This window comes from Dicentrarchus labrax, unplaced genomic scaffold, assembly GCF_905237075.1.
Source record: "Dicentrarchus labrax unplaced genomic scaffold, dlabrax2021, whole genome shotgun sequence".
Classification (NCBI taxonomy): Eukaryota; Metazoa; Chordata; class Actinopteri; family Moronidae; genus Dicentrarchus; species Dicentrarchus labrax.
In genome coordinates this window covers 22,729,427-22,752,051 of record NW_026136720.1, presented here as the reverse complement: position 1 = coordinate 22,752,051, position 22,625 = coordinate 22,729,427, and the positions used below count along the sequence as shown (strand labels likewise).

Below are 22,625 nucleotides of genomic sequence, written 5' to 3'. Positions count from 1 at the left end.
TGGTGACCACTGAACAGCACCTAAGAAGATTACAGCTAATTCCTTGCATGCTCACATCCATTACGTCTAGTTTCAACTTGATTATTATTTTCATTTTTTAAGTTTTGTATGTAATCAGAACATGCACTCCCACAGTTTTTCCTGCAAAGAGAATGCTAATCCTTGTTTAAGGACTCGTTAATGTAAGTGTATGCATATATTGGTGTTGTGAACAGATGGAGGTGATGGGAGACTAAGAGGTTTCTTGATGGGGGTTGTTTGGGTGTTTGTTTTGTTTCCGGTCCATACGGCTCAGCACTCCGGCACAGGGCCAGATACCCGCTTTCTGAGAGATGAGATTCGGCAGCTCGAGAACCAGCTGGAGCAGAGGGAGAAGGAGTTGACCCAGTTAAAGAAAGAAATGGAGAAAGTGAAGAAAACAAAAGGGGAGGTATGAGCACGTTACCCATAATTCACATGCACAGCGTAGGACTATGGATTCAGTATTGAGTCCTTGGTTGACCTACAAATATTAATTCATTACTTGGCACACACTGTGTTGACATTGTGCTGGTATGTCCTTAGTACACGCTATAGAAGATTTAAATTTATTTATATTTATATTGAATATTAAGTAACAGATATTCCTTAAAAAACAAACATTTTGTTAAATTCAGAGGTTCATTAGGAGTATGACATTTTTCAGTTCTTTGACTAATCTTTAGCTGCACTCATCTCTTTAGTCATTGTCTACTTTAAAGCCACTTTCCATTGATTAATACACAGGTCAGTACACTGGAGCAAGGCTGCTGCCAAGAGGCTACTGCAGATGTAACATGTTTATTGTGTATCGGGTGTGGTTAAATTCACACTGTGTTTCTGCATTTTGTACTCTCTGTTTGGTTTTCCTAGTTGGTCGTTCGGGCAGAGGAGGCTGAGGAAAAGGTCAAGAAGCTGAAAAGAGAGGTATGTGGCAGCTGGCACGACATCATGCAATATCTCTTCATTCATCGCTTCATCTTCCGTCAGTATATCTTTCTTGATTGACTTCGGTAGTCTCCTGTGCTCTGCCATCATTTTCTCATATGAATGCTTTCTCAAATTGCATCATCTCTTTTCATCTCTATCTCTTCCACTGCCTTGGATAAAAAAGCTTAAGAAGAAGAAAGTAAGAAATATAGGTAGTAAAGTAAAATGTTTCAGTTTATCTAAATAAGTATGAGTTTGATGTGCTTCAGTAATGTTTGTAGTTATAAAGATTAAAGTGAGTACTATACTAGTATTTTAAAATGTCTCTACAGCTGGTCACAGAGGCTACGTTCATACTGTAGGCACTAGTGGCCCAAATCTGACGTTTTTGCTCATATGTGACTTTTTTCATGACAGTACAACAGCACAAATCACATGGAATCAGATCTTTTCAATTCTGATTTGGGCCACTGTCATATGTGGTCCAAAACACATACAAGTCTCATTTTTTGCAGTTTGAGCAGTGTGAACAGTCGAATCAAAATTCATGCAACAGAATTCACTCTAGATCAACATTTGTCTTACGGGTCACTTCAGAACGGTGACCTGTTCACCCTGGAATCTGATATGAGTCACATTTAAAAAATGTGAACTGCCAAAATATTTGATCTGAGCAAAAAATCAGAACTGAGCACTAAGGCTTGCAGTGTGAACGTAGCCTTATTGTACATGTGTTACTGCTGTAGAATCACTAATATGTTACTTGGACACAACTTTTTATGGGACTACATAAAAGCAGAGACATTGTGAGAGACTGAAAATATGAACAAGTGTAAGATAACATACAGAGCAGGTAGATAGATGCAAATAACAAATAAATAAGCATTATACAGTGTAAACCAAAGAGTGTATATAAGTGAGTTATCCCACTGTTATCATCCAACAGTTTCTGGCCTGTGTAGCATGGATCCTAGCTGATGGACCTGCCACAGAGAAGTTTTTCTAGTATTTGGACATTGATGGCTATTAACTTAAGTGTGGGTGTTACCTAAGAGTGAACAATATGTTGGGGAACCTATGATTATTTTTATTATCTATTAACATGGGAAGTGTTTTCTTGATTGATAGATAATTGGTAATTTTTTTTAAATAATTTTTTTTAACCAAATTTGTCAAACGAATAGTACCCAGACAAAACCCAAAAATATTCAGTTTACTATCGTATATAACAAATGGTGGGAAATCCTAATATCCTCATGGAAGCAGAAGGTAATCTATTAGTTTACTAATAGTTTCAGATCCAAAGAGATAATCAATTGTTATCAAATTTAGTGTGTCTAGATTAGTGTATGACCACAGGACATTGGATCCACTTCCTTTTCTGAGACTAATTCTGCCCTTCCTGCACCACAACAGAATGAGCAGCTTCAGCAGGATGTGGACTTCTATCGCGGAGAGCTGGACCAGAAACAGCCGGCGCAATCCAGAGATGAAAATGCTGAGATCCAGAGGAAGCTCAGCCTGGCCAACCGCCAGCTCTACCAGTGCTTGGAAGACCTTCAGGTATTTGGAAATCCATTTGTCTACTATTAGGTAACAGACCATTGTAGTACTATGCTGTAGATTTTGAAAAACACAGAACAACCAAGGCCTTTGGTGGAGGGAAAAACCTAAGTTCTGTGCTGCCAAAAACATGCACGATCAGTTTTGCATTCAACATTTACTGCTTATTTTATGGCATCTGTATTTATCACCTGCTCTTTATCGCCCATTTGTGTCCATTAGCGAGCCGAGGATGAAAACTTACACTTGAAGACACAGAATGAACAGATGCAAAAAAGTCTGGAGGAGTCGGTGAAGGAGATGGAAAAGATGACAGATGAGTACAACAAAATGAAGATTGTTGTACGGCAGACTGACTCCATTATGGACCAGCTCAGGAAAGAGAGGGATCATGCAAAGCTACAAGTAAGGACACTCCTCAACAAACTACTTTTCGATTCTGTATTCTTTTCACACCTGTGGGTGGTTTGTGAAAAACATTTTTGTGCTGAATTACTTTTATACCATTTATCTTTCAACTGCAAGCTTATGACATACATGAACTCTGTTATCATTACCAAAAAGGACTGCAATGTTGAAGCTGTGAATCACAGCTCCGTCTGTGTGTTTAATGTGCAGGTCAGAGAGTTAACGGATAAGATTCATAACATGACTGAGGAGGAAGACCCAATAATGGCAGCAGTCAATGCCAAAGTGGAGGAGTGGAAGGTGGGTATTCATCAAATGTCTATAACTCAACAAAGCCAGATGTACTTAAAGTATACATTTTATTGCAGGAACTCATCCGATAACCCGTAATAATAAATACCTATAATAAACAGATTTTTAAATGAACTTTTTATGAAACCTAACCTGCCCTTTGACCAGAGAAACTGGACTCTAGATGTAGTTCCTGCCTACAAAAGGTTCCTTATCTGGGGGGTGTACTTACTAAAGGGTGAGTGAAGTTTGCTGTACTGGGTGTCACTGATTAATGAAAGACTGCCTGGGGCACTCGAGGCAATTTAAAAAAAAAACTTCATAGAGTAAGCATCACTTGTTGCCAGTAGAAGTGGAAATTTCTTTTGGTTTTACTGTCGTCAGAACCATACTATGTAGTGAATTTAACAAGTACTCGAACAATAGAAAGAGAGGGCCAATTGTATCAATCAACTACAAAGATGTCTTAATGTTGTTCGAACAACCTCCACTTTTTTATTTGGCTATTTAACTAATTTGCCAAGTTGTAAGGAGGTCGTAGAACCACAAATGGCATTGCGTGTAAGGGATTTACTTCCTTGATTTAGCTCCTGTTGTTCATTCTGCTACTTTACCATCGTCAATGAGTTTGGCTCTCTGTTGAATTATTCTAGGAGACCATAATGAGCCTTTCATTGTGCTGACATGATCTTTTTCTCACACACAGAGAGTGCTCTTTGGGAAGGATGAAGAAATTTTGGTGTACCAGCAGATGATCCGCGATATGAGGGAAAAGCTGCGTTCAGCCCAGTTGGACTTGGACAAAAGCAACACTATTGCCTTGCAGCAGGTTGGTCCCAAAAGAGGGGAGGAATTAATGTTCTTGATCTATGTACTATGACTTCTCATCTGTCATTGCGGTGCGCAGAATGTGGGCCATTATGTTACCATGGAGGTGCCTGTTGATGTGTTGATACATTTTTGGGAACACAAAAACTCAAGCACTGCACATGAAAGATACACTTACACCAAAGGCAACAATGTAGGAATTGTTGAGTTTTTGTTGGCTTAGAATGAGCTTCTTTTTTAACTACAAGGAGGGGGTCCCTCCACAGAAGCCACCATCTTAAACCACCATGTTTCTGCAGTAGCCAAGATGAAACAAACCAAATACTGTCTCTAGATAGGGGCGTTTCACGTTTTTAGTGAGTTTCGTGGCCACCTACAGCATTTTAAGGTTCAGTGGTAGTCAGATGGTTGCAATCTGAAACTACACCACTAGATGCCACTATATCCTACACACTGGTCCTTTAATATATCAGTAATTGCTGCAAGACATTATTATGTTCAAGAATTTAAATGCTTTCTAAAGCAGTATTAGTTCTTCCACTGCCTGCATACTTAAATATGCAAGATAAAAATCCTAATTTCAACGTGGAAAGCCATTGTTTATGCATGCCTTTATTTGTATTCTTTGGACCGGGGAATCCTGACTTGGATTAGATTGTCATTGCATGTCCTTTGATCTATCTATCTTTTCCTACTTTTGGCTTTCTCTCTTTGCCTTGCCATGTCATTTCATCAACCTGTCCTCCCTTCCATCTCTATCGCTGCCCTGGGCCAGGTCATATATGAGCTTTGCAGTGTAAGTTTCATCTGTCATATGCCTCTTATCCTCAGTCTCCCTTAGTTTTCATTTCATAAATTTCCTTGATGATGAAAGTTCAGATAATTGAGTATGTTGCAGCTGTGCTCGGTCTTACACATAAATTATTTTCAGGCTGTCCAAGAAAGAGATAATCAAATCAAGATGCTGAGTGAGCAGGTGGAGCAGTATACCGGGGAAATGGAGAAACACACCCAGCTCATCGAGGAGCTAAAGACGTCCACAAAGAAAGACAGAGGTGGGCGGATGACTGCTTAATATTCCTAACTGTTATGAACTTAAGGTCAGACAATGATTACTATAACACACTTTCATCAGCTTTTCTTCTCTCACTTGTGGACTGCAAGTATTTGTAGTAATAATGGCGAGGCAAAGAAATTAGCCCCAGTCACCAGTACTAGAAGAACTTTGCACACTCAGCTGTCGTGACATTTTGTGCTAAATGTGCTGTGTGGCGATGTGATTATTGCATTATTGCACTATTGTATTTAACATATTTGTGGCTGTTAAATACAGGTGAACTTGAATTAAGTATGTAAGTTTAGTCATGCTTGTTATCAAGTGAACTAGAGGAACTGGAAAGTACATTCAAATATCCTACAAACACGAGTCACTTTTGTCTGCAGTTAAAGAAATCTTTTCTTTTAAATTGTCCAAGGCCAACCATTGACCATACAGCAGAGAAAGATGGAAGAGCTGAAGTCCAAGCTGGAAGCTGCAGAGACCAGAGCCTTGGAAGCAGAGCAGGCGGTAAAGTTTGCAGAAGCTCATGCTGAGGAAAAAGACAAAGCACTCATTGAGGCTTCAAACCGCTTGAGCCAGTACGAGTCTGTAAGTCTACAAATACCCTCTCTTTCCCCTTTGTGTTTTACTCTTGGCTTACATCAATTTTCTTTTAATCCAAATCGAATTAATTGAGACCTCAATTCCCAGAAGCAAAGTTTGTTTTTTCCTGTCCATCCTCACTTTTAATAGAGGCATTGAAATGACTATGTGACTATGGTGTGATCAACATGCTTTTTGCGTCTACAAGCTAAGTGTTTGTCTTTCACTATGTCTAATTACATCCTGATTTCCCCAGAAAGCGTACAAGTTGAAAAACAAGGAAATAAAGAAAGTGAGACAAAACATGCTTTATAATAGACGAGTAACCAATGCTCTGTTTCTGCATTACAGGGCACTTATGGCCTGGAAGCAGCCATCGTGGAGATCAAAGAGTGTAAAAATCAAATTAGAGTGAGAGATCGTGAGACAGAGGCCATGACCAAAGAGATCAACCAGCTTGAGATGAGAATCAATGACCTCATGGACGAAAATGAGGATTTCCGAGAAAAACTAGGTCAGATTTTTTTTCTTTTTTAACGTTACTGTTCCCTTCTCTCAGTCACACAGACTGACCTGGAGTTGGGAAATGAATTTTACTTTTGTTTATTTCTGTCTTTTTCATGACTCCCAAGGTCTGGAACCAAAGCAGGAAGTGGATCTGACAGAGTTCAGGCGAGCCAGAGATCTCAGACAACGCCAGTACAAAGCAGAAAACCAAGTCCTCACTAAAGAGGTAGAGTGGGATTACAAAGGCTATAACCACTTATTTTATAATTGCTATGTTTTCTGAGCGCCTTTCACCTCACCTGCTTGATTTTTTCTTTCTAGATTGAACGGCTTGAAGAGGAGAGACTGGAGCTAAAGAAACAAATCAGATCCATGGTGAAGAGAGGTGACGCAAAAATCTAATTATTAACATTCTTTTGCAATGTTTTCCCCCCTATGAGATAAAATATTACTTCAGGGTGTTTTCAATTGTCTGTTTGATATTGCATCTCTACTGATATCTCAGACAAAACTTTTTGGTGTTTTAATTAGCGTGATGTGTGGGCAGAATAGTTGCAGGGCAGAATATGTAAATCAAAGAATCATTCCTGATTTTGTCTGAGCCCCTAGGGATATTTGCCATTACTGATTAATACAAAAGAGTCCCGCCTATTCCCTTTATATTTCAAGTACCTCCGGTGATATCTTATCGTGCTTATATTTGTGGCTGTATTTGCACATCTTTTGAGATATCAATCTTTGACACTTTTGCCTCTGCCCCTTATGTTTGTGGCGTTCACGGCATCATAAAATCACTTTTCAATGTTGCAATGCAATGATTGATTCAAAACACTCAGCGACAACATGTCTTTCCATAAAGGGTGTTATTGGAAATATTTTGACACTCAGTGTAACCCTGAGTAAGAAATTAAACTCCAATCACCTCTATAGTGTTAGGTAGGAGACAGAAATGTAAGAGGCAGATATCTCGAAACTTGATCTCGCACTTGTTTAACGTGCAAAATTTGAGTGAACCCACCTGGTTTTCTTATACTTTATTACTCATTTGTAGTCTTTTTAGCTTTTTGTTACTCTTCTGAAAATGATTCAATATTCAGGTTGTGCTGTTTCTTAAGTCTTAGTATCAAATCACCTGTGTCTATAGGGATCCCACAGTCAAGATTGCTGCAGGAGGAGGACGTCGGACCCAACAGAACTGCACAGCTGCCACTTAAGCAAAGCAGCATGTACACAGATGAAGAGATCCGACACAAAGTAAGCTCCCAGCTAATGATGTAATTTTTTGTATTGGGACTTCAATCCTTGCCCAGTGTTTCAAAGAAGCGCAATCTCATGATTACAATTTTAGAGCTGATTGTAATTGCTATCACAGCACAACGGTTTGTTGTTTTGTAACCAAAAATATGATTTGTCATGGTTTAGTGTTGTTTTTTGTTTCTAATTTATCTGGGGTGTCCAGGGTAGTCCGGTTTGGATGTCCCGAAAATGTCCCTTTTCTGGAGAGACTTGGTTCATGCAACATGATTTATGCACCACACAAAAGAAAGCAAATGCCATAAAAATGTAGAAGAATTTAAGGAAGAAGTGGAAAAAGTAAAGTTAGAAGAGAGAGAAAGCAGGGGAAGTAATACATGGATATTTCACAAGTTCATCGTTACGTGACACATTTGAATCATTTGTGATTTCGCATTTAAACACTACATCAAACTTTTTTTTTTTCTATGGAATGTCTATACACCCCAACGTGCATTTTTTACCTTTAGATGAAAGGTTAAAAGGTTTTCATTTACTTTTCTTTGCAGAATGAGTACCTGGAAAAAGAACTGAGCAAGAAGGAGAGAGAGCTGGAACTTCACAAGACACAGTTTCACATTAAATGTAAGAACAGCCCTGCTGTCCGTCTGATTTGCATTCAAAGTTCACATGCAGATTTTTTACAGTTGAGTCAGTTCCATGGGTGGAGGATTTTGGCCTTAACTTTAAAGTAGGGGAATATGTAATGCAGGTATCATTATTATTGTTGTTTTTCACAATATGATACTTTTTAAGTGAATTAAATACATCAGAGGCCACAGCTTCTCTGATACTGTTGGCTCTTGTGTGTTAAATCATAGTGGATGAACTGTCAAAAGTGAAAAGTGACCTGGAGGCTGCATTGAAAGATGTTCTTCGAGCCATGAGGATTAACCGAGAAGCCACTCCATCTGAAGCTGCCATCAATTTTCCCAGTCTGGAAAGGCTGGCTAATGTAAGTGTATCCCATGCGCAGGATTGTATGTAAAACGCTCTTTTTTTTTTTCTTTTTAAGATAGCTGTATCATTTATAGCCACAGTGTTGTTGTTTTTTTAGCCATGTCAGTAACATATCGGTTAAACCTTCAAGTTAAATATAGAGATTACAAAAAGCATAGACAGCTTAAACAGTGTCTCCTGCAGGAAGAAGATTTGTGTCCATCCACAAACAAAACAACAATGAAAATGCTTTTCCAGCACATAGTGGTAAATATAACCAGGGTAGATATTGATCCAGCAGCTTATTTTTCTTAAAGAAGAAGGAATTGGTTGTAAGTATTTGATTCTACAGTATCTTTTCTGAGACTACTGGCTTTAATTATAACAAATGCCACTAAAATGTATTACTGAATGCAAGTCTAACTTTGAACAATAATAACAATGATGATAGATCAATGAGGAAATCTGTCTCCGCATTATGTCCCCCAAGAATTCACCTCACAGTGAATTATCAGATGTATACTTAGACTTTCAGCATTTCAACATACCATTAATAATGGTCTATTTGCACAGCAGACATTTTGACGTGTCATACCAGGAACAGGTATATTAATGATTGCTGCATTCCGCTGAGGGGGAGGCCAGGCCGTAGACATTTTGACAGGAATCCTTTTGACATGAACTAGCAGGGCAAACACAGGTGTTACCAATTATGCTAAGTCTGGCTGAGGTCCATTCAGGTCAGACAGAGACAGGGTGCTGCTATTGTGCATGTTGCCCCACTGAAAAGGCTCTGCTACACTAAATGGGACAAAACCTTAATCAGCATCATCTGTAACACCTGTGTTTACCCTACTAAAAGGTCTATTGTGCATGCTGGTTCACTCTTCACTATTACTGGGACATTTAAAGGAACTGGGCTGTCATTACGGTTATTAAGTCCACCTGTGTTTTTCCTGCTGTGACACGTCATAGTGTCTGCTGTGCAAGACATGAGTCGAGTGCATTAGTTGAGCTGTCAGGAAAGTGAATGTGTTTTCACTGTAATCAATCAAGATCAAAGATCTTATGAGTTTTGGCAAATCTCTAGTAAGATATTCCTGGTCCAAAGCTGTTTAAGGTTTAAAGCTGAAGGAAAACAAAAGCCTGTTTTGTTGTCTGATCCTGTAATAGCTGAGCTGTTATATAACAAAACGTCACACAAGAACATAAATGCATTTAACTTAATTGAATTTGAATACAATTTAGGATAACACAGACACAAAGGGTACTTTCCCTGAAGGTAATTCATGTAATAGGATGAGCAGTAGTACCAGCAGTAGATGAAGCAGTGGCAGTTTTAGGTCATATTTCTGTAGTCAAACGACTGTTTTATTATATTAACTTAACAGATGTAGTCAGTATGCTTCTAGATTGACATTGGATATATTTTTTGATTTAATGTTTTTATAGTTTTTATTTACATGATGTTATATAGTTTATATTTTTAACAAATTCATTATATATAAAGCTTCACATAAGCAGCTCTGGTCCACAGAGTGCCTTTTATGGCATGTTGAGCCTAATACAGCCAGTATAACCTCAAACATATCCATTTAGGCAATGAATGATGAGCTCTCCTCACTAACTGATTGAGTGAATATGTCATGCTTCAATTCAATCTGTGATCACATGTTTTTGTGTATGTTTTCCTAGAAAGTTACAACATGTTTCTCACAGTCTCAGCTTGCACCGTATTGAGTGATTTTGGATTTGCTGTGCTGAAAACCAAGGGCATACTCCCCTAGTAGATATTTCATTGTTTTTTGTCAGTTGAGGAAGCAGAGGGCTTGTCTCATAGCAACTTAATAAACAACAAATGCGGTGAGCTAGAAAAAAAAGTGGAGAGCAGTCAAACTTTTGGTGGATCATCCCGTGCTGTCGTCCAGCATTAGATAATCCAAATAGCAGGGCAAATTGGAGACGAATGAAGAAGATGTTTGTTTGGCTTTGACGTCACACTGGTGCGGTCAACATCAGACATGTCCAGTTCTAGAGGAAGTAACAGGAAGTACCAGGTTCAAGCCATAGTAGTAAATATAATATTATCTTTACTAGGGTGTTAACAGTGTCATTTTGAAAGATTAAGTGACAGGTCTTTTACTTATCATCTAACTTTTTTGTTGTTTTTTATGGGTTTGTTTTTACTGTGCTCATCCCCCATATCACAGGCTATAGATGTCAGCAACACAAGTGGGCAGTCTGAGTCAGCCCTGCACCTCAAGTCCCAAATACATCAGCTGGTGGGAAGAAATGAAGAACTAAGGCAGGAATTGAAATCGTCCCGGGAGGAAGCTACCAGCAGCTTCAGTCAGCTTGCCAGAGCCAAAGAAAAGGTATATCCAAATTGTGTTATGTCAAGATAAAGAGATGATGTTGTTGACTGAAAATGACAGAGAACATGACTGTTGTTGTTTTTTTTTATCATGATACAACCCGTGTAGCTAATCTCTTATCTTTGTATCCCATCCTTTAGCAAGACAACAAAGCAGTGTTGTTAGGGTTTGTCTAAATTTGATTTGTCAAGTCACTTAAAGTCAAGCAGCTATTAAACTGTGGTTAATCAAGGCCAACTTCAAATGCTTACAGCTGTGTGTCACAACCATGTTTTCCAAAACAATGCATAAATGTCTCACATAAAAGTAATTAACAAGACAAATTGACATAATGGGAGGATTTATAGATACAACAGCAATGCCTGACATGCTTTGTGTCTCTGAGAGTAATAAGCATGACTGGAACACTTCTTTGAACAATCTGTCTGCTGTGTTTTCAGCATGTGTTGCACCTGTTTCATATAACAGGTGAAATGAGGTAAACAAAGTCTCAACTTTTCAGCTTACATTCTTTTCAATATTTAAACCAATGCAACATCTCTGATAAATGTTGTTTAACAGAAACCAGAGCCAGGGGAAAGCCTTGTTTTATATCAACAAATTTCCTCCAGAAAGCTATCACAACTTATCTTTCAGTTCTCCAGTGTTATTTTGATAGACTGCTTTCTCTTTTTTATGTTTTTTTTTCTCCTTTTTTCGCCTTAGCAGTCTGGATCAATGCTCGATGTCCTAAACAATTATTCAGAATAAACCTCTGATAGTAGAAGTGCACTTTATCTGTCAGGTGAGCCAACTGGAAGGTGAATTGGAGCTGCTAAGGAAGTCAGGCAGCAGTGGAGTCATCCTCCGATCTCTCCCCGAGGGCCTGGGGCCCAGCAGTACTGAGGTCATCAGTTCTCTGAATGAGTACGCTGTTCGACTGCTTCAGGTCAGTGTCACTGTCCTCTTAAGACCTCAGCAAAAAAAAAATTTATTCAACAACATGTCTTCATTGTATATTAAAAATGTATAATATTCATTTTTATTAGGAGCTCAAAAACAAGGAGGAAAAAAGCAAGAAACTTGTGGGAACACTGGAAGAATACAAAGAGAAGTTTTCTGTTATTAGTCACCAACAGGGACTCCTCTATAAAGAATACCTAAGGTGGGTTAACAAGTAAGTTAATCACAGTTATAGCTGGTTTGCAACCTAAAGTGCTAAATTTTAAACTATTTTTATTGTGTTTTTTTGCTCAGTGAGAAGGCGGAGTGGCAAAAGAAGAAAGAGACATTTACAGAGATGAAGAACAAGCTGGAGGAGCAAAAGCAGGTGGATGCTGTTAAAATCCAAGAGTTCAAAGTAAGTCAGACAAATAAATATTTAAATGGTTAATGATACTTAAATGCTGCAAGATGGACTGCATTTATGTAGCACGTTAACACAAAGCACAGGAAAATGTGCCTTTCATTCACCCCCACTCACATATACCAATACTTTAAGATGGTTTTATCTTCAGAACATAGAATATGAACCTGGATGTACACTAACACAGATACATCTCACCACAACTCTTCTTTGTGCGTATTGTGGTGTGTCTGTCCATTACCTAACTGAATAAATGTGAAACACACATAAAGGGAATACACCACTCACTGTCATGCAGTTTGAGATAGTGAAACCCTTAAGAGTCTTGGACTCACAGAAAGAAGGACCTGTGCCCAGTTGCATAAAACCACTTAGGCTAAGGTTTTCCTTAAAGGTTTTTGTCTAAGGATGCCTTAGACAATGGATTTTCTTCCAATTTTATAAGCGAAAACGTGTTTGCCCTAAGCTACTTAAGTATTTTGTTATGCATTGCCAGAAGGTCCTTAGTTAAAATGTTCCTCAGAAAAGGAACCCCTTGCCAGTCTCTTAAAAGTGCACTTTGCACATGTTCTGTATTATGACAGTAACTACCGTGAAAGCTTTCTGAACACAAAGACACAACCTAATAGGCTTTATGCAACACTCCTAAGTGAACCCCTCAGCCACACCCCTTGTGTCTGCGCATGTTAAAATCTAACATGTGTAAATCCCCCCTCAGTGCCTTTTATGAATAAATGGGTACATAAAATGAAAATGGATGAGTCAATGAATATGAGATACATTGGAAAAGAAGTCAAATTGTAATGTGTATCCTTCACTGTACCTATTAGTGAGTTGGGGTTTTTTTCCTAAAGAATTTAATTAAAGATGAGTTTTGAGTAAGCCCTTTTCCATTTCATCCATAAGGAGCTGCTTGACACCCTTCAGAAAGACCCAGATGAAATCAAGAGACAGTTGAGCGAAGTATTGCGCAAGTTGACAGTGCTGAAGGTTAATGAGAAGAAACTGACACGGCGCTACACCACCCTGCTGGAGCAAGAAGAGCATCTCCGCAAGGAAAACAGCAAGCTGAGGGATGAGAGCATTCAAATGCAGGCATCTGTTACCCAGAGGATAGGCTACCTGCAGAGATACAAGGTACAAAATGTTCAACTCCACCAACAGACTCTGGAGCAAAACTAATCCTAATATTTGTTTTCCTGAACTGAGAAGTTTAGGGTTAGAGTAAATCAGCTAGGTCTCTCCAAAGATCATACATAAAATGAAATTTGGTGGTGCTTTTCTTAAATCATTTGAGTGGAAAAACAAAAGACACCTCACTATCAGCTGAAAGTTTTCTATTTTACACTTATCTTGATATATAGTGACAGAAGCTGGTATATCTTTTCAGGGGTAGAAAGTATGTGCCAGTTTTAGAATCTGAAGCAGCAGCAGATATAAAAACAAGAAAAATATGTACAAGGGCAATATATACATCCGTAAAAGGCCAATAAAAAAATGGACTTGTTGCATTTGTCCCAGTTGACTGATCCTTATTCTATTTTCATTCATTAAATTATGAAGGACTACTGTTTCACGGATATTCTGGTATTTGTCAACTTGGGTCTTATTCCCCTACTTTTATTAGAGACCATTGTAACTATTGGCCATGATAACATTTTAGTCACCACCTTAATTGTAGAGATTTGAGAAAGTATGACATCGACTCGGGTTAAAGTTGAGTTAAAATTAACACATAAAGTTGTCCCCTGAAAATCACTGTACCTATTGTAGCAAACATGGATCAAAATGAATAACATCCAGATTGCCAAACGCCGTAATTTCCTTTTAAAAAATCGCAAATAAAAGTCGCATGAGCCACTATTACCACTATACATTGGCCTCCTAACTGTGCTGTCTTTTCCTTTTTCTTTTTTCTTAAGGGAATGGCTGCATATAAGATAGCAGCACTGCAGAAAGCTTTGGATGACAGTGTGCCCTCATCAGAGCTGGAGAAGGCTAACAGACAGTATACAGAGCTAACAGTCAAATACAGAGACATGCTACAGAGGGACAGCCGTCTGATACAGAGAACCACCAACCTCGAGCATTTGGAGGTATGAAAACACATTAACTCTCCAAGTTTATCCATTGCACCTCCAATACGCACCTTTTATAATTTCTGGCTGTTAACTGACCACACTATACTATTCCCTGTTTTTTCTTACCTTTCAGAGTGAGAATGAGTCTCTTCGGGAGCAAATCTCTGCCATGAGTAAAGAACTGGAGATCACAAAGGAGAAACTGAATACTTTAGAGCAAGCATGGGACAACATTAATACAATTGGTATTCATTCAGTTATATTCATCTTATTTTGAATGTAAATACTAAAATTATAAACTGCCAGTAGTCTGTAATGTTTTTTTAAAATGAGTTGTAATAATACAAGGCTACAAAGCAGCTAAACCAGCGACCCGATCTGATCAGACAGTCATCAGAACTTCAGTTCTGGCCATCAGTCTTATCAACATAACATTGCTGGGATGTGCTGACACCAATAGGTGCGGCATAGGTCACAGGCTGCCCACAGGGCCAAAAGTCTCCTAGTTTGCGGGTCCCGCCATAAATACTGAATATTTCATGCCAAATTGTTTTTTTGTTTTTTTTATATATATCAGGAGGTGAAACCAGCATGGGAAAGGCAGACAAGGTATTGGCCAACAACGAGATGGTGTCTGCCGCCAGGCAGATTACCACTCTTGAGATGAAGGAGCTGAATGAGAGGCAAAGAGCTGAGCATGCGCACAAAATGTATGAACAATTGAGGAACTCCCTCAGGCAGGTGGAAGAACGGAACTTAGAATTGGAGTCCAAGTTTGCAGAGGTAGGAGGCCAAGGAAAACAGCAGACTGGTTTTTGTCTGTCATGCACTTGAGATTTACTGTTGTTTGGGGCGTCTATGTGATGTGACTACGTGACAGATTTTTTATTCATTGTGCCAAGTGTAAAAGGCCATTTGGATTTACCTGGCAGATGTACAGTCTTACAGTAAAGAAGTAAATTAATTTGTATTGTTGAAATGCAGATTAGTTTTTGATGCTATACAGAGCCTGTTTTTAATTTTTTTCAATTCCTCTCTCTCTCAACATTTTGGTTCATGACCCCTAAAAACAGCAATACAACTCAGCTACATGAGTGTTTTAACGCTTGTACGTTTAGGCTAGTTTTCCATTTATCTAAAGAATCTTATCAAGCAGTGTTACCTCTGGTTTTTTTCAGTTGACCAAGATGAATGTAGAAGCCCAGAGTGTGGAGCGGGAGCTGAGAGATGAGCTGGCAGACAGCATCAGCAAAGCTGTGAGCGACGCTGACAGAGCCAGGATTGCAGAGTTGGAGAAGGCCGAGGCTGAGCTTCGCATCGAGGTTTCTAAGTATGTGACAGTGTGCAGGCCTGAGATCATTTATGCTCTTATCATGATATATACGTTTTGTTAAAGATTGCATTTGCAGTCCTAGAATAACTTTGGAAATAAATGATAAAAACATGACAGAGATTACAGCCGTTAATCAAGAAGTTATCTGTTAAGAAAATTTTCAAATGATTGTGAAAGAAAAACTTGTCATTCCTGTTATGCATGAGCATTCCTTAGCTTTTATTTTATATATTGGTTGTGAGCTGGGACACTCAACCAAAAGAAAAAAAAGAATGTAATGTGTATCTTATTTTTTTTGTGCAGGCTTCAAGAGGTTTCGGATGTGGCCATGATGCAGGCTTCTGCTCTACAGGCCAGACAACAGTCCAAAGAGAAGGAAGTAGAGGCTTTAAGGAGACAAATACTCGACTACCAGGTAATTAGGTGTTGCTTTATTTTATTTATTGTTATTATTTGTTTCTTAAACTTTATTGAATCTCGGAAGAGTTCATTAATAACTTTAATAAGACTGACAACTGACCCATATTAATTTCATTAATCACCATCCTCTCAATATTGCTGTGGTATAAATTATATTGAAATGTATTAATCAAAACACAAACAACCCTGGCTGTGTAGCAGTCACTTACATACATTGGTGAGTTGAGTAAAAAAGTTTTAAGTGTGTGTCTTCACTGTGTCGTCTCTCACCCTCAGTCGCAGTCAGATGAGAAGGCCCTCGTTGCGAAGCTCCACCAGCACATTGTGGCTCTGCAACTCAGTGAGTCAGCTGCTTTGGCCAAACTGGAGGCAGCCAACTCTCACGTCCAACAGCTGGAGGCCTACAAGCTGCGTGCTGAACAGCGGCTGGACGCCAGTGAGAGCACTCTGTTCCTCGCCCGCCAAGAGGGCAGAAATCGGGCCAAGCACCTACGGCAGACCATCCAGTCGCTACGTAGGCAGTTTGCCGGAGCGCTGCCTCTTCCCCAGCAGGAAAAGTTCTCTGTGACCATGGTGAGCCTCCAGGAGGACAGAGCAAAAGCAAAGGAAGAGAAGAAGAAGGCTGAGGAAGAGAGGAGGAGGGCAGAGGGCAGGGCGGAGGAACTGGAACTGAGACTTCGAGGCCTGGAGGATCTCATCTCAACACTGAAGGATGTGAAAGGAGCCCAGAAGGTCATTCAACTTGATTGGCAGATAAAACTTTTTTTTAAATCGTAGAATAACTCATTGTGATCTCATTTGTTTGTGTGACATCTTGCCCATAAGCTGCAATTGCTGAAAACACTCCACTGTAAAACTTTAAACAGGTAACTGAGTGGCACAAGAAGATGGAAGAAGCTCGTTTGCAGGAGCTGAGGAAAGGCAGGGAGCTAGTGGTTCAGAAGGAGGAGATCAGGTACCTGAAGAACCTTGTGGAAGAACAGGAGCGAACCATCCGTTTGCTGGAAGAAGATACCGTGCAGCAAGACATGGTGAGAGACATTTTTTTAACTATCTATAAACATGCTAAAACATTTTCTAATATGCAGAGAGAAATTCATAAATATGTGTGTCAACATCACATCTGACAAACACATTATGAAAGGATTATTGTGATGTGACTCAAAACAGTGGAGAGAAGTGTAGTTATGAAAACCTCAAAATTTTCACTACCTCACTTTTTAAGGAGCTTTTAAGTACAGTAACGTGTCAGTGGTTTTGGAGTATAAGAGAAGAAGGTATAAATCAAGGTTGAAGTAATGCAGAAAACTCTTCTCTTTATCATGTTAAGCTTAAAGATGAATGCCAACTTTCATGGGATCAGCGAGAGGTGGAGCTGGAGCGCCAACTGGATCAGTACGAGAAGCACCAGAATGAAATTCTAAGCAGTGCGGAAAAGGTCAACTGATGTTTACAATCAGTGATGATGTATATATCATATATAGCTCAAATTAACGTCAAGTAAAACATGATTCTTCTTCTTTTTTTTTTAAATGTAGTCATCAATTTTAGGATTGAGCTTAGTCTTACTATATTTTTCCATCCTATATTTCAGTATGAGGATGGAACAGGATCCCTACCAGACCAGAATCTACCTCTTGCTCATCAGTTAGAGTTTGCTTTGGGTAAAATCAGAGAGCATGTCCGCACCATCTTGGACACACAGGCTACCTGCAAATGTTTGGATGAGGTATAGTATTCCGTCCCTGGTCATACATTTAGTATTCCTCATAACTGAAATGCATAGCATATTGTTTGTATTCTAATTCCTTCATATGCAGAAGTTGAAAGAGAAAGAAGCAGCTCTGTGGAAGGCGGAGCAGAACATCGTGTCCAGGGATAAAGTGATCAATGAGCTGCGTCTTCGGCTCCCAGCTGCAGCTAACAGAGAACGCCTGCTTGCTGACCTTGCCAAGCACGAAGAGGGCCAGTCAGACAGTCAGCCTGCCCTCAAGCTGGCTCACCAGACCATCAAAGACCTCCAGGGTCGACTTGACAAAAAGGAGGATGTGTTAAAGAAATACCAAAACCAGTTGGCTCAAGCCAGAAAGGTACAGTGATACAAGGAAGAATAATGGACACACAATTCTCAATGCATCAAGTTGTCTTTAGAAGGCATTTTCTGGTTTGTGAATAACATTTAATCAGTAATTAGTTGCAGTATCTGTTGGAGTTAGGATTTATGAATACCTTGAATCTCCAATGGGTGGGAAGCCTGGAAATTGTAAAAGTATCACTCATTTCCTCTTCTATTTAGAAACCTGGCTTTGTCGTTAGAGTAAAAGCAATACAACTTTTAGAAGGTAAACTTTTTATGTCCAAAGTGTTTCATTTAACTAAACCTTGTTGATCCCAGGACCAAGAGGAGATGATAAAGAGACACCAGGAGGAGCTGAGAACGTTGCATCAGAAGTTGGACATGCAGACGGACACCTCCCTGGACCGCTTTAAACAGACAGCAATGGTGCGCATGTATCCATGTCTCTCTTTGTGTGCTGATTTTTTTTCTGCTTACGTAACTTTGGCTTTTTTGAGTTAAAGCTCACAACAACAATAATGCAAAGTCTAGTCCATCAGATTCATATTAATATCCAGAGATGTCTCCTTTCAATACGTATTGTATTAAGTAGTAAGTATGTTACAGTAACATTTCACAATAATGGTAATATTGCACGCGCTGCTGCTGAAGGTTTCGGCTTTGTATGAAGCAGCATTAAGTGTTTAGTTGAATGATCCCTCCATCCTTTGTCCAGGAACTGATGAAGAAGCCCACTATCATGGTGCCAACCACCAAGCATCTGGAGCGTCTGGCTGAGTTGGAGCAGACGGTGGCTGAACAGGACATTTCGCTCTCCTCTGTCACAATGAAGCTGAATCTGACCACTTCTGAGCTGGAGCGACAGAAGGCCGCCATGGACACGCTGGCTAAGAAACACGCAGACGAGAAGTCAAAGTGAATATCCCATCATTAAACCACATTCCCTGACTCAGTGGTCACCTGTGAAGATTACATTAAAGCAAAGTCAGAATTCTTTATGTTTCCTTTAACTTAGTTGTTTACATTAACATAGTAATTTAAATTTTTATACATTTGATAACCTCAAACTAAACCTATTGGGTTTTTTGTACAATTTAAGGTATATTTATTTAGTTTATTTATTGTAATTTGTTTTTTATTGTTTTTATTTTTTTTTGGTTTTAATATGTTATTTTTATTTTTGTAATTTGAGTGAACCCCAGATTAACATAGGAATAATCACACATTCAAGTGTGAGTTACCCAGAAGACAACTGCAAATACTGTGTAGTGAGGTAGCCTTTAAAAGTCCCTGAATACATCTTCTATCTTTAAGCCTGTAATGATTTAAAACATTCAAGCTTTTAAGATTTCACTATGCAACAACACCAACCCTTTCTAAATGATTGTGCATGCTGTATGACAGGTCATAATACGGTTCCACAGACAGGAATAAGGTATTAACAACCTTAAAGTGACTTAATGGGCAGTTGAAGGAAGGATGTTGTGTAGTGTGTATCATTTAGGAGGATCTATTGGCAGACTGGGAATATAATATTCATAGGTATGTTTTCATTAGTGTATAACTTTGAAAATAAGAATAGTTGTGTTTTTGTTACCTTAGAGTGAACTGTTTAAGTTTAGCTAGGTTTAGCTAGATTTAGCTAGATAGGTAGGTACCTAATAAACTGGCAACTCTGTGTCTCAGTTTGACGTTCTATTGCAGCAGAAATCAGGTACCTTTCCGGACCTCACTGCTGATTGGCAATGATGGATTAATGTGAAAAAGGAATAGACAATTACTCATGGATGTTTTGTCACCAACCATGTTGAATCTGCAGTATTACCCTACATTTGTCGAAACAAATTGATAACTAATTAGTTTAGTCCTAGTTTAGTTTTAGTCTTTGTAACAAAACTATCACTTACACCTGCCAACAGTGAAGAATAAAGCTGCATGCCAGAAATATCTCACTGCTTGATCGATATATTGCCTTACATGTGGTAAAAATGACTTGCCAAATAGGCAATATTGCCTGGCCTTAATAGATATGGGTGTTAAAATGACCTTCCAAACCCCTGCTGCCCTACCTGTTACTGCCAAATGAATGAAATTTAATCTAAAAAGCGACTTTCCAAAATGGCAGAATGTGTAAATGAAAGTTAAGTGTTCCACATTAGACATTGTGTTCCCTGTCAAAAAGTCATTAACCTGTGTGTATAATAGCTGTCTACTACACATGTTGCAACTGTCCTGTCTGAAGAAAGACCCCACCTCAACTTTCAGTTTCAGGAACACCCTGGGTATTCAGGAACAGCTTTATTTTTTATCCCTTTTTCCCTATTTTTCTATGTTTGCTACAAGCTGACTTGGATTTGGTATGTTCCCTTATGCTTATCATAATTACGCCCCCTGCAAACCATATTAGCTACAGAACACAAGAGACACATGTTGGTCACATTTTGTTCAGTGTAAAATGGCGCCCCAACTTTATGGAGTGAGTAATAATGCGCTGGAGCAAGTTTTTCCCTACTGTCAGATATAAATTAAACTCTGTCTTAAAAGGATTTCAAATTATGTAATAACACAAAATCTGTATGTTATAAAACAAATTAACAAAGGGGATATGTTGCAGGCTGGAGGAGCATTATGCTGCCCAGGTGAAAGCTTTGACTGGCGAGACTGAGGATCAGAGGAGCCAGATGGCCCAGATGGAGAAGGAGATAAACTACCTGCAAACTGAGTTGGCAGCACAGAAGGAGGCCAACGTCCGCTCCCCCAGCAACACCATGAAAAAGCTGGTGGAACGACTGAAAGCGCAGCTCACCCAGAAAGAGAAACAGCTCAAGGTTGTTCTTTTATCTTGAACGTTTATCTGTACTTTGTTCTTCTTTAAACAGCATAGAGTGGTTAGTCATGTTGCCTTACAAAAGAACCCAGATAAATTTTTTGGGGAATGAGTAAATGCTGTCTGTTGTTGGCACGTTGCACTTGGGTGGGTCTGTTTCTTCCCAGTCCAAAGATGTGCCTCACAGGTGAAAGGGTGCTGTCAATTCTTAAAACAAAGGAATCTGGAGTGAGTGTCTCTGTAGGCTGTGTGATGGATTGGTAGCCTCACCTGGATATTCTCCAGCTTCTGTCCAGTGTGTGCTGGTACTGAAACTTGAATGAAGTTTGATTTAATACTGCTTTTCAGCCTTTAAGCTGCACATCCAGATATCTGGATCTGTTTTATCTGTTAAAACTGCTGCCAAGTTCTGTAATTGTTCTGTATTCCCCCCATGCAGAAAAAATGTTGTATGTCAAGTTTGTACCAGTCCATGCAGAAATGGATGATGGTGCATTAACTGTAAAATGAGGACTGACTCCTTCTCCAATCCCTTCATATTTATCATAGCTGGCATCTCTGTGCTCCCTGTTCCCTCAGTCTCTCAGTAAGGCTCTGTTGGGGCTGCGGGCAGAGATGACATCTGCTGCAGAGCAGCAAATTATAGTCAGCGCTGCACAAAAAGAGGAGAGTCTCAATGTACAGATGCTGGTTGACAGACACACCAAGGACCTAAAGGTGGGATCCACTTATTACACTACTGTTTTTCATGCATGTTGTATGTCATTACTAACATATCTTAATATCTGTTGAGCTAAATAACTAACACAGAGAAAGCATCAGGGGTAAGTTAATTATTGTTCAGCTTACTCTTAACAAATATTTTCTATAAAATAGGAACATTCCATAAAGCAACAGAAATATCTACTCACACATTTATACTCATTAGCAACCTTTAGTAGATGCTTCTGGTCTATATTGATTTACAGTCATAGCCTGTCTGTCTCCAGTGTCTCTGAACAGTAGCTAACCATAAGGTGAAGTTGGCACGTGCCAGCCTCCTTGCACAGACGGCATGTTTAACATCTGGTCGACTCCCTTTCATGGCCCTTTCATTAATCACAGTTTACAGCCAGTAGTAAATGTATCACAATTTATTTTCACTCAGTTGCACGATTAGTCTGTGTAGCATAACTTGACAGATGTGAATACGTTGCAATGTTACAGCAAATTAAGTTAAATACTAACAGACTGATTTTTTTTGGAGATACTGGTATTTATAGAATGCCTGTAGCCAATTATATTCCATGGGCATCACTAACTAGTATAATAAGCAAGTAGTCATGGTAACATTAAAGGATAAGTCTGGCTATAGTCTTTTACACAGACGCATACATTCTTCTTGTCAATAAGAAGACAACAGAATATCATCAGACATATCCTTTAATTTGAAGAATCCCTCTTCTCCAAAGGTGCGGGTGCAAGAACTCAATGAAGAACTTCAAGCTGCAAAGGAGTCTGTCAAAGCAGCCAGAGGCCGGGAGAACACCCTGAAAGAGGAAGTGGACAGTCTGAACCAGGACTTCCAGAGGAGTCAAAAAACCCAGAGACGCCTGCAGGCTGAAAAGGAGGAGAGAGAGCAGGAAATCCAGGAGCTCAAGCAGCAAATCAAGAGGCTCAGCAGCGCCCTTCAGGTTAGTAACTGTAAGGACTGTGACTGGGACTGTGATCTGGAGCTTATTGTTGTTGCTGCTGTTGTTATTACATAA

General features: G+C 39.3%; 1 protein-coding gene across 6 annotated transcripts in view; it reads left to right on the top strand.

Annotated features, from left to right (window-relative positions):
* cep290 (centrosomal protein 290) overlaps window positions 1-22,625 on the top strand; it is a 33,809-nt gene that overhangs the window by 1,958 nt on the left and 9,226 nt on the right. For 3 of the 6 annotated variants that reach the window (XM_051381165.1, XM_051381167.1, XM_051381168.1), the window contains exons 5-39: window positions 296-430; window positions 892-945; window positions 1,133-1,147; window positions 2,365-2,511; window positions 2,734-2,916; window positions 3,130-3,219; window positions 3,917-4,039; window positions 4,970-5,093; window positions 5,514-5,686; window positions 6,032-6,194; window positions 6,313-6,413; window positions 6,509-6,572; window positions 7,332-7,441; window positions 7,990-8,065; window positions 8,302-8,435; window positions 10,630-10,794; window positions 11,579-11,722; window positions 11,823-11,938; window positions 12,031-12,133; window positions 13,046-13,276; window positions 14,062-14,235; window positions 14,354-14,465; window positions 14,798-15,003; window positions 15,399-15,550; window positions 15,857-15,968; window positions 16,250-16,705; window positions 16,840-17,004; window positions 17,304-17,411; window positions 17,568-17,702; window positions 17,794-18,063; window positions 18,369-18,476; window positions 18,766-18,965; window positions 20,665-20,878; window positions 21,457-21,594; window positions 22,329-22,550. In XM_051381165.1, coding sequence (XP_051237125.1) covers window positions 296-430; window positions 892-945; window positions 1,133-1,147; window positions 2,365-2,511; window positions 2,734-2,916; window positions 3,130-3,219; window positions 3,917-4,039; window positions 4,970-5,093; window positions 5,514-5,686; window positions 6,032-6,194; window positions 6,313-6,413; window positions 6,509-6,572; window positions 7,332-7,441; window positions 7,990-8,065; window positions 8,302-8,435; window positions 10,630-10,794; window positions 11,579-11,722; window positions 11,823-11,938; window positions 12,031-12,133; window positions 13,046-13,276; window positions 14,062-14,235; window positions 14,354-14,465; window positions 14,798-15,003; window positions 15,399-15,550; window positions 15,857-15,968; window positions 16,250-16,705; window positions 16,840-17,004; window positions 17,304-17,411; window positions 17,568-17,702; window positions 17,794-18,063; window positions 18,369-18,476; window positions 18,766-18,965; window positions 20,665-20,878; window positions 21,457-21,594; window positions 22,329-22,550 — 5,223 coding nt within the window. Of the gene's footprint in view, window positions 1-295; window positions 431-891; window positions 946-1,132; window positions 1,148-2,364; window positions 2,512-2,733; window positions 2,917-3,129; window positions 3,220-3,916; window positions 4,040-4,969; window positions 5,094-5,513; window positions 5,687-6,031; window positions 6,195-6,312; window positions 6,414-6,508; window positions 6,573-7,331; window positions 7,442-7,989; window positions 8,066-8,301; window positions 8,436-10,285; window positions 10,492-10,629; window positions 10,795-11,578; window positions 11,723-11,822; window positions 11,939-12,030; window positions 12,134-13,045; window positions 13,277-14,061; window positions 14,236-14,353; window positions 14,466-14,797; window positions 15,004-15,398; window positions 15,551-15,856; window positions 15,969-16,249; window positions 16,706-16,839; window positions 17,005-17,303; window positions 17,412-17,567; window positions 17,703-17,793; window positions 18,064-18,368; window positions 18,477-18,765; window positions 18,966-20,664; window positions 20,879-21,456; window positions 21,595-22,328; window positions 22,551-22,625 lie in introns of those variants that run through there. The other 3 variants (XM_051381166.1, XM_051381170.1, XM_051381169.1) reach the window with 2 other exon arrangements.